At 43.0% G+C, this 11,338-nt stretch overlaps 1 protein-coding gene and 1 long non-coding RNA gene across 2 annotated transcripts; one reads left to right on the forward strand and one right to left on the reverse strand.

The window, feature by feature from the left end:
• Positions 1-13: 13 nt before the first annotated feature.
• On the forward strand, positions 14-8,935 carry LOC148123797 (vomeronasal type-2 receptor 26-like). The gene is made up of 4 exons (XM_087918733.1): positions 14-102; positions 2,624-2,836; positions 7,111-7,237; positions 7,911-8,935. The coding sequence occupies exons 1-4, from the start codon at positions 16-18 to the stop codon at positions 8,819-8,821; spliced, it is 1,338 nt and encodes a 445-aa protein (XP_087774859.1). The 5' UTR covers positions 14-15; the 3' UTR covers positions 8,822-8,935.
• On the reverse strand, positions 1,261-2,133 carry LOC148123798 (uncharacterized). The gene is made up of 2 exons (XR_015740522.1): positions 1,946-2,133; positions 1,261-1,375 (listed from the first exon to the last, which is right to left on the reverse strand). It is a non-coding gene; the product is annotated as an uncharacterized LOC148123798 (long non-coding RNA).
• Positions 8,936-11,338: the final 2,403 nt, after the last annotated feature.

Below are 11,338 nucleotides of genomic sequence, written 5' to 3' on the forward strand. Positions count from 1 at the left end.
ACTCTGTCCCAGGCCATGAATGCCGCCTATTCCTCCAGATTGAGGAGGGAAAGGAAGGAGGGAGAAAAGAGGCTGGGGGTTCCAAGGCTGCAGCCGTGGCAGGTATGGGGTCCCAATAGGGATCCATTAATCTGAGTCCTTTTGGGATATTTTATTAGGAGAGGCATCACAAAGTGAATCCCTGAGTCCTGATAGGAGATGCAACATAGCAGGCCATGAGCTGCAGTTCGAGTCACCCCTTGTCCACAGGGGCTCAGTCTCAGTTTATGAGCTATTTCTTTGTATCGGCCCCCTGAAACGGCTCTGGGAACTCCGTTGCAGCTCTCGGAGGTTAATTCCCTTTGGACTTTTGGCAGGGCTGTTCGATATAAATATCTCATTGCTCTAAAGGCTGCTCAAATAAACATTCTTGGCAAGAGCAGCCCCATCTTGCTGGATTTCCAGATCTTTGATCCCTTGTTTGAGTTCACTAAGTGCACTAACTCATCCCCCATCATTAAAAGCCGTTCCCTGGAGAAGCCCAGATGCAGGAGGTTTTGTAAGATGGCCCCAAACTTGTAAGATGGTCCTGATTCAAAACTGTCTTCTGTAAGGATAGAACTGAAACCTGTAAGGGGAAAGGGGATTTTTAAACAAGGTGCAAAAATGTAAATCTATGCATCTGTTTTTATTTTGGCTAGTTCAGCCTCCCTCCTTAGTGCTACATTTGGGACGCAGGGCACTACCTGAAGTATTTCTCTTGGAATTTGGATTGCACTCTTTACAGAGGAGTAAACAAGGAGTAAGGTCCTGGGATAAGCACCAAGGAGTAGTTGTGTTCATTTTCCCCACAACAACCCTGTGAGGTGAGTTGGGCTTTGAGAGAATGACTGGCCCCAAATCACCCCAGATGGCTTTTATGATCAAGGGGGACTTGAACTCACAAGCCTCTTGCTTTCTACTTCGGGGGCTTAACCAGTAGACCAAACTGGCTCCTTTACATGCTTCTCAAGCTTGGCACAATCCTTCATCCAGTGCATCTAATGTTCTTATATGAGATACTATAATTTATCAAATCCTAAAACCCAGATATTTTTCTATTGCTTTTTAGTCAAATAGTTGTTTCTGGAGGGAAATCAGAAATATTTTTCTGGAAATTTGGAAATGTTTAAATAAGATCAAAGTACATTTGCCTGAGAATTGTTATAAATCTTGTATGATAGTGATTTATCAACCCTATCATATTAATAACAACATAGAAAAATTGATGAATTATGACAAAATGTTATATCTTCCCACTTTTATGACAAAGATTAAAAAAACTAAAGATTATTTGAGTACCATTTTTAAATCAGTTTTTATCCACTTAATTATCATGCCTCCACCCCTCACTTTACTGGGTGTCATGCCCCTGGTGGAGACTGACTCTGAGGAAGAGGAGGAACAGCCCACAGGGAGTGGGAGTGTGGCTCCAGAGATGGTGGAGGAGGCTGGGGAAGGGCAGAGGCTGGCTCAGCAGTCAGAGGAGGATCCAGACCCATCCCCTATCCATACTAGGTCACGCAGGGAGGAGAGGATCAGGGAAAAGTGAGGTCTACTCCAGAGGAGATTACCATGATGTTCCTCATGGCTTGCAGGTGGGAGCTATGTATATAAGCTTGCAACTGCGTAGTTAGAATTTGCAGGAGTCAATTTTAGTGTTCAACTTGAAAGAGGTTTATCTTTGTTGGTGTTCTTCCCATGGCCTTTTCTTGGTTATTTTCCTGGAGTTTATGATTAGTTATCTTGGCTTGCTTCAGAACTCTCTTCAGTGAGGTTTGTTTTGGTTTCCTGTTTGCCTCATTAGTTACTTTTGTGACTTTAAACTGTGACAAATAAAACAGTGAAGTTAAGTTGAAGGCCTTACCGGACTTTAATATATGTTTTGGGTTTGGGTTATTTTGTGAGAGAGTACGGGTCATCACACTGGGTTTCTGATCACATCACAAAATTGTTTGTTACTCTTTCCTGAGATCAAGTTATATCAGCAGTATTTCCATAATGTATTTAGGAAATGAAATAATATGTGAAGATGACTTGCATAAAGCACGTAAGTTATACCCCCACCTTTCCTACAATCCATTTAGAAAGGGCCGTGATAGGAGGGAATGACTTTTGGGGGGTGGAGGAGAGATTCTGCCTGGGGAAGAAGCAGAGAAGAGGAGGACACCTACAGCTGCATAAAAAAAGGGTCGGTGGGAGATTTGTACTTTCTGACTCCCCAAATCCTGTCAGTGCAGCATTACAGCGAAGTGGGCCTAGCTCAGGTTTCCTGTCTGGGCTTCCTGGGAGAGGATGACCCTGACAATTTTCTTCTTGACAAATCCATGTTTCTGATAACCAACCTGTTGCTTTCAGGGAGTTCATAAATCTCCTTTTTTCTGTTGTTCAACTACATTTTGTCAAAATCTATATTGTCGGGATATGTTCACAAATTTTTGTGAACTTTTTTCGTTCACTTGTAAGATAGTGGTAACACCTAATTTCCTAATGAAGCATGTCTGTAAATTAGGCAATAACAGAAGAAAGATTCAAATGTGAAAAAGCATCTGGGATAAGGGACAAAGTGTTCTGCTTTTAAAATTGCTGCATGTTCCCATTCTAGTTCCATCCTTTCCTGGAGAAGAATGAATTTGTCAATATTTCACACATTGAATTGTACAAGGACCCAAATGGAGAGGTAGCAGCAGATCTGGCCATTTGGGGCTTCTTGGTTCTTCCCAGGGATGATCCCAGGAGAGAGACTCTGGCGTATTTTGAAAGACAGAGAATTTCTATCAAGGAAGATGTTCTTTCACAGCTAAAGTTGCTCAACAAGGTAGGAGAAAGTTTGGTGTCTTTCCTCTGTTTTCCAAAGCCTGGGGGCCTATTTCAAGAGGGCTGATGCTATTCCCCAAAGGTGGTTGATCTTCAGCAAGAATTGAATCTGGGCAGTAGGAACCGGAATTTTTTTTCTTTAGGTTGCTTGGGAGGCTTCGGTATTGTTCCATTTTGTGGACCACATACAATTAAGGGTCTCCACCAAATGGGTGAGAAACCCACAAGGGCTGGGGAATGGGTCGCTAGTAGCTTCTGGTTGTTTGCTCCTTGTGCCCAGAGTAGCAAAGAGGGCGGCAATTCTGCTGACTGCGGCCTGAATCCAGGCTTGGACTGTGGAGAAAAAGATTAAAGGAGCAAGAAGAAGAAGCCAAAACAGAAAGGAGAAACAAAACGGTGGAAGTGACTGTGCAAATTTAAAGAGGACATTTTGAACTTGAACTAAGAACTGTAATAAGGTATTTATCAAAAAGAAGAAGAAGAAGAAGAAGAAGAAGAAGAAGAAGAAGAAGAAGAAGAAGAAGAAGAAGAAGAAGAAGAAGAAGAAGAAGAAGAAGAAGAAGAAGAAGAAGAAGAAGAAGAAGAAGAAGAAGATCATCATCATCATCCATGGACATCATTCAACTGGTCAAACATAGATGTAACTAAATAATATTGGTAAAACATAATCTTAATAGATATATATGTGTTAGAATATTGAGTTAAGAATACTGGTTAATAATTTTTGAATAACTGAACAATTGAAAGTGTGTTGTATAGAACTCAGACCTTTAAATAATAATCATATAGTAAGAAATTGAGGTATTTTTATTCTGAGGTAAGCATATAATTAAGAACTCTAAAGAAATAGATTAATTGATATTTATATATAGATAAGAATTTAATTACTTTAATGAATTGGCTTTATGTTAATTAATTAATTAAATTAATTAAGCATATAAGACTTTGATTTTGTGAGTAAATAAATCTGTATTTGATTAATATTGAATTCTCTTAAATATTGTAATAGTTGAATAAGTTTAATAAGAAAAAATAGAAATAAGAGCTGATTGTGATTTTCCATAATAGAAGTTTGGTAATTAATATTAAGAGCAACTTCATTCTCTTCGCTGCTGATGTAAAGCTATTCAACACCACAGAGAATACTGCTACCCTTCAAAAAGACCTCAACTATGTATCAGAATGGTCAAACAAATGGCAACTTCAAATCTCAACAAATAAATGCTCTGTCTTACATATTGGCAAAAAAAATTCAGAAAATAAAGTACAAGCTGAATAGTCAAGACCTTGTTGATGATCCAAGCTCTGTAAAGGACCTTGGAATACTCATCTCTAATGGTCTAAATGCTAGAGCCCACTGTAACTACATAGCCAAAAAGGCATTAAGAGTTGTTAACTAATCCTACGTAGCTTTTTCTCTGGTAATATCACACTATTAACTAGAGCATAGAAAACATTTGCTAGACCAATAGTTGAATACAGCTCATCAGTCTGGAACCCACATTACGTATCTGATATTAGCACAGTTGAGAAAGTCCAGAAATATTTCACAAGAAGAGTTCTCCACTCCTCTACTCCTTGTAGAATACCTTATGCCACCAGACTTGAAATTCTAGATCTAGAAAACCTTGAATTCAGTCTGATCTAAGTATGGTATATAAAATCATACATTGCAATGACTTACCTGTCAATGAATACTTCAGCTTCAACCATAACAACACAAGAGCACACAATAGATACAAACTTGGAAAGATGCAGGAAGAAGGGATAAAAAATGAACAGAAACTAAATTTAGTAGAGGCAAGAACAGAGATGGTGGAGAAGAAATAAGAGGATTCAGAACAAAATTGGAAAGTGCTTTACTGCGAACTCTGGGATTCGATGGTACACATGGAATTAGAGGAGGCATCATTTCATCTTAGGTTCCAAAATGTGGTGGAAGACAAAAAGGAAGATTTACGTGCAATTATGATGAATCTGAAAGCAGCAGCTTTACAGAAACCCAAACTGGAAATTGAAAATTATGTAGATGAGGTGTACAGAGTATATACACACTATGCGAGGAGACATAGATTACCCCGAGAGGTTCACATTCGATTTGTGAGGAAGACAACACGAGACCTGCTCTATAGTAAGACCAGAGATGAACCCCTTGTATACAAAGATCACGAAGTGGTTACACTGAAACAAATACCTAGGAGAGTCGGAGAGCAGAGAAGGGGCTACCAATTTTTATCAACTCAGGTTATTAGAAATGGTATTCCATTTAGGTAGCTCACCCAAGAGGGGCTTTTAGTTTTGTGGCAGGACAAAAAATACAAAATTGATACAATTGAAAAAGCACAGGAATTTCGTGAATGACACCTAGGACCCAAGGAAGAACAAGAAAGTAGAGAGGACCTAAATACAAGAAGCCAAGAGGAACAACTCTCCAGAGAAAAAGAATCTGATTCACACTCTGAACCCCAAAATCTTAGAGAAGAAGGGGAAGATAGGGACCCGGCCACATCACTATCCCCCACCATTACCCTTATCTTCTCAGGCCAGGCGAGGGAGGGGAGGGTGAGGGGCAGGGCCAGCTGTTGAGTAAGGTGAAGAGATGGCGACCAAGCACAGGCGAGTAGAAGCCTGGGAACGGCGGCTCCTGAGGGGCTTTGAGGTTGGACAGCCTGGAACAGCTGAGATCCGAGTGAGCATTGCACCACAGGTTCACCTGATCGCCCAATTCTTTGGTTTTGGCTTTATGGAGCCACGGGGTGAGGCCTGGGTTGACATGCGACAGCAGTGCCTTTAGCTGCACTCGCCTGTAAGTGTCCAAATAATCTGGTGAAGACACCAGAGGAATTGCTCAGGTAGACCTCCTCCTCCTGCAGAAAATGGGTTTCCTCAGCTAAGAAGGCAGGGAGCTGCAGCTTGACTTACCCAATTCCTAGGACTACCCAAAATGGTCCCAATTCAGAACAGAGAGGGCAGCTCCCCCTGGCAATCCCCCTTTCCCTTGGTGCTCTGACTTCCCGTGGCCCGCCACTGGCCTGAACGCTAGTAGGCCACTTCCCCGCTTCTCAGTGGTGCTCCTGTGCCGGCCACTGCAGGACTCTCCACCTCCTTCCCCAAATTCTCCCTCAAATTCTAAATGATGACGCCTGTTGCCGACATGGGTGCGACCGGGAGGGAGTGGCAGGGCCAACAAGGGGCGATTGTTCCGGGTCCTAAAAAGGGGTTGCAGGCAGGAGAGGGAAGGGATGACAGGCAAATGGGCCATGCTGCCTGGTCACCCCCACACACATCTTTGCCCCCCACCAGCAAGGCCCAGGAGCTGCAGTGATTCCCAGCTACATTTTGCTGTACCGGAGGACATGTGGAGAGGCTTGTGTTCTCCTGCTGCTGGGAAAGCAAGAGAGTCTTTCCCGGCACAGTGAAAAGTTTGCAACTTCCCCTCCAATAGGGAAATGGGTGGTGCTGGGTGGCAGAGAAGCAGTCCACTTGAATCCTGTTTCTCTCTGCCGCCCGGAGCTGTGCTGGGAAAGACAGCAGTAGGAGAACACGAGCCTCTCCACATGTCCTCCGGTACAGCGAAATGTAGCTTGGATCCCCACCAGACTGCATCTCACCCCCTGCCTGGATTCACCACAGCTGCTGAGCCTTAGCTGCTGGGGGTTAAGGCGGTGGGTGGCGGCAGCAAAAGGCAAGTGGGGTGGGGGGGAAAAGGTGACCGGCAGTGCAGCCAGGCGACTGGGCCCCAGAGCTTGCAGAGCCTCACTCACCCAGGGATATCAGACAGGGCTACAGCGAAATGCATGCAGCAATGGCTGGTCTGGTGAGTGGGAAAAAGCAGGCTGCAGGTGGTGCCATGCATGCGCAATAAGGACTGACTGGGCATGGAGGGGAGGGGCGGACAGAGAGGGGCAGGGCCAGTCAGTGGTGTGAGTTGCCAGTTCTCCGAACTGCGCAGAATCATAACAACCGGTTCTATAGAACTGGGCAGAACCAGTAGAATCCCACCCCTGGTTCCATCTCTCCAGACTTTTCTATTTAATAAAGTCCTTTCTTTTTTTTGGCAATGTGAGATGCCAAAAGCAAAAGAGAGGAACTAAAGGAAGAATCTTCCAGAAGTTGTATCTCCAATCATTAATAGTGAGAGATTTTGTATTTACTTAAGTGAAGACCAGAGGCTAATATCTAATATCTTATCTAATATCCATTTTTACCTCCATTTTCCATGGACGGAGAGTCCTAACACATTTCCTTTGGCAATCTTATTTCTTTTCTACTCAGTCCCTGCCTCAATCTGAATGTGTGGAAAGTTGTCATCCTGGATTTGTCAAGAGGGCTCGAGAAGAAGAGCCAGTTTGCTGCTACGACTGCGTTCCTTGTCCGGAGGGGACCTTCTCCACTCAGAAAGGTGGGTGACACTGCAGGAAAGGAAGGCCTGGTGGAACTGGATCCATCCAGAGCATTGTCATGAAAGTGTGAATTAAAACACACTTTTAAGCTTAATTGGTTTCTGGTTTATTTCCAAAATGCCCCATTATCTAATCAGAAGAGCAAAAAAACTGTGAAGGAAGGGCTGCATAGAGAGAGGTGGCTGTGGCAGATTGGACAAGCTTTACTACTGCCAGAGGAAATATTTCTTCTTTTTAGCTTGGATGTGTCCTTTCTTCCACATTTACTTCTCTAGGAACACCTGAGTTCCTTGAAACACGAGGAATTGTTTTAGGTCCACCTCCTGGAAGCAGGATTGCAATGCAGTCTACATGGGTTCCCTTTGAGGAACTCATAAAAGGTATTGCTGATGTACGAGATGCACAATGTGGTGGCATGGATAGTGATGCCTGTATCTGGCTGTATCTTTCATTCCCAAGCCTTCCCTCAATTTCATAGCCTATCAAAAATATACCATAGCTATAATTTTTAAAAAACAATTTTTAAATAAGTATACACTTATTTTCTGTCTCTGGAGATATTAAGAAATCCATAGTGGAAAATGTTCCTGATAATCACTTGTTCCCAAAGAATGTATAATACATTTTGAAATGCAAAGGACAAAGAAATATGGGGTTGTTTTTTCCCCTCAGATACAGAAAAATGCACCAAGTGTCCAGATGATAAATACCCAAATAAAGAAAGAGTCCAATGTATCCCCAAAGTTGTAACCTTCCTGTCTTATGAAGAACATCTGGGCATCATCCTGGTCTCTTTTGCCCTATTCTTGTTCCTAACCACAAGCCTTGTTTTAATCATCTTCATCAAATACCGAGAAACTCCCCTTGTCAAAGCCAACAACCGGGACCTCTCCTACATCCTCATGGTCTCCTTCCTGCTTTGCTTCTTGTCTTCTTTTCTCTTCATTGGTCAGCCAAGGAAAGCCACCTGCCTTCTCCGACAAACGGTCTTCAGCCTCATCTTCTCAGTTGCCGTTTCTTCACTCTTGGCCAAAACCATCACAGTGGTGCTGGCTTTCCTGGCCACAAAACCAGGAAACCAAGTGAAGAGATGGTTGGGGAAGAGTTTGGCCAACTCCATCATCCTTTCTTGTTCTGCTGCCCAAATTATCATCTGCTCCATCTGGCTGGGAGTTTCTCCCCCCTTCCCTGACTCTGACCTCCACTCCCAGCCTGGAGAGATCATCATGCAATGCAACGAAGGGGCCGTTGTCATGTTCTATGTCACCCTCAGCTACATGGGCTTCCTGGCTGCCGTCTGCTTCACGGTGGCTTTCCTGGCCAGGAATCTGCCTGGGGCCTTCAACGAAGCCAAACTGATCACCTTCAGCATGCTGGTCTTCTGCAGTGTCTGGGTGACTTTTGTGCCCACCTACCTGAGCACCAAAGGGAAGCACATGGTGGCTGTGCAGGTCTTCTCCATCCTGGCCTCCAATGCTGGTCTGCTGGTCTGCATCTTCATCCCCAAGTGCTACATTATCCTTCTGAGGCCAGAGCTGAACACGAAGGAGCATCTCACAGCCAGAACAAATGTAAAAACATGAGATATAACATCATTATGGGAGTGGAAGAATTGTTAATGTTTCTTTTATTTGATTTCCATTTAGATAGTATGCAGGAATCAAAGAAAATGATATCTATATGTTTCAAAATGGGGAAATGTTTTGCAGTTCCCTCCGATCTCAATAAATATTGCTAAAGAGACCACTGTAAATTTCAGAGGAATTCAGCTGTTCAGCAACAGCTACTGAACATGACCCCTTGTACAAAATGATTGATGCAGTTGTTCCTACTGACATCAGCTAAACATGTGGGTGGGTGTGAGAGAATGAGTTGGAAAAGAGGTCAGGAGGAAGCTGTGGGAACCAACCACAAACCTGTTTGCCTGATCCCCTCCTTAAAAATGCCAGAATGATGTGAAATGTCATGTTTGTCTAGCTCTCAGCTGGGGAGGGAAATTTCCATCCCTCGTATTTGAATCTTTCTTGATTTCCTGATAAAAGCTCCTTTGCAGAAAGAATTCAGCAGAAAAGCTGTCTGGGATTTCAGTTTGGGATTGTTTTTATTTTGGTATGTACTTCACAGCAAAAAAAAAAAAAAAAGTAAATAAAAAATAAGTGTGTAAAGAAATTTCCACTGTATATTTTTTTCCTTTCATCCACCAGAGAAATAAAATAGCAGTTTTCAAGCCCTTTAATTTTCCACTCTACAGTTTGTACCTAAAGCATTTCTCTGCTCCTCCTCCAAGCTTTTCTTGTCTGTGAAGGGCTGGAGAAGATGTCCAGAGAAAAGCACCTTGGGACTCTTCCCAGGAGGAGGTTGCCGGTATCCTGTCTCAAGGCAGCCGCATCATTGACCAGGTCACAAACCTTCAGTGCTGCATAATGTTCTTCCAGATCCACCGTATAGCTCTTATACCTGCAATCATGAAGTATTTCAAGCAGTTAGTCCTGGCACACCTCAAAACTTGTCTCCTGAATACACTGGACCCTTACCAATTTGCCTACAGTAAGAACAGGAGCACTAAGGATGCTGTCTCCATAGCATTACATACCACTCTAACATATACCACATTACATAGCATTACATACCACTCTAACATATGTTATTCTGACAATAACTTACTACTCAACACCAACAAGACCAAGGAGCTCATTGTGGATTTCAGGAAGAAGAGTTGTCACACACATTCTCCTATATACATCAATGGGAGAATGGGAGAACGTGTCTCCAGTTTCAAGTTCCTGGGGATCCACCTCTCTGAGGACCTGTCCTGGCAGACTAACACCACCAGCCTGATCAAGAAAGCTCACCAGAGCCTCTTCTTCCTGAGATTACTGAGGAAAAACCACCTTTCCTCAGCTATCCTGATCAATATCTACTGTTGTGCACTTGAGAGTATCCTAACCAGCTGTATCTCAGTCTGGTACGGAAATTGCACCATAAAGGCAAAAAAGGCATTACAGAGGGTGGTGAAAACTGCCCAACGCATTATAGGGATCCCACTTCCTCCCATTGTGGACATTCAGAGGAAACAGTGTCTGCGTAAAGCTCACAGCATCATTAAGGACCTCTCCCATCCAGCCCATAAACTGTTTATCCTTCTTCCACCTGGGAAGAGATTCAGGTGCCTTCAGTCCAAGACCAGCAGGCTAAGGAACAGCTTCTATCACACAGTGAATTTATTACTGAATTCTTCAACTCGTTTACCCCCATACACACACTGATATTCCCCCTGATAATACTGTATATAATATATTCTGTATAAATTCTCTGTGCATTTATACTTATATTCAATATGTCTGTAAACATTCTGTACAGTTGTATATAGTCATACATGTGCAGTCACACACACGCACATTCTCTGTATGCTCATGTACATACTTTTTTTGTTTTTTCTAGACATATATTCTGCATAGTCATAGATATTCCGTATATTTATAGTTATATATTCTGTCTGTCTGTCTATCTATCTATCTATCTATCTATCGGTCTAGGTGGGTTCAGGTCTTTTCCTGTGTAAGATTAAGAATATCTTGGTGACGTTTCGGTGAGGTCCCACTCGCCATCTTTAAGCTGGTGCTTTCGGCTTCGTGCCAGTGCAAGCAGTGTGTGATCGGAGCTGCCGTCTCTCTATAAATACTGGTGGTGGGGGCTGATGTGCTGGGCTGGTTGGCTGCGCTGCTGCCTCTTGATTGGTAGATGGAGTTGATGTTAGTATAATGGGCTGTGTGATGGCCTTGTGAGTTTTGTTGTGGAGATATCCTGGATCTTGTGCTGTAATCTCCTGGGTCCTTTGTTTTGTAGTGATCTTTTTTCCATTAGCCTCTTGTGTTTTAATGCATCGCAGAACACAAAAACGCAGTCAGAAGAGAAGAAAATACTTTCTCCCTCTTCCAGCACCTTAAAGCCACAGGACATGAAATTAATTTTGAAGGAACTAAATTAATATCCAACACTGAACACTCCAGCAAGAGAATAATCAAGGAAGCCATTGAGATAGAGAAACACCCCCATAACATGAATAGACAGGATGATACCTCCCGCCTACCAGACATCTG

Source organism: Pseudonaja textilis, unplaced genomic scaffold (genome assembly GCF_049901715.1).
Source record: "Pseudonaja textilis isolate UNSWEBS1 unplaced genomic scaffold, rPseTex1.2 PTEXCTG38, whole genome shotgun sequence".
NCBI classification, from domain to species: Eukaryota; Metazoa; Chordata; class Lepidosauria; order Squamata; family Elapidae; genus Pseudonaja; species Pseudonaja textilis.

What these genes read in the sequence shown, in the direction of transcription:
- LOC148123797 (XM_087918733.1), top strand. Translation starts at nt 16, where the DNA reads ATGAATGCCGCCTATTCCTCCAGATTGAGGAGGGAAAGGAAGGAGGGA. An exon ending in CAAGGCTGCAGCCGTGGCAG is followed by an intron (nt 103 to 2,623) that starts GTATGGGGTCCC and finishes TTCCCATTCTAG; the next exon opens with TTCCATCCTTTCCTGGAGAA. An exon ending in GACCTTCTCCACTCAGAAAG is followed by an intron (nt 7,238 to 7,910) that starts GTGGGTGACACT and finishes TTTTCCCCTCAG; the next exon opens with ATACAGAAAAATGCACCAAG.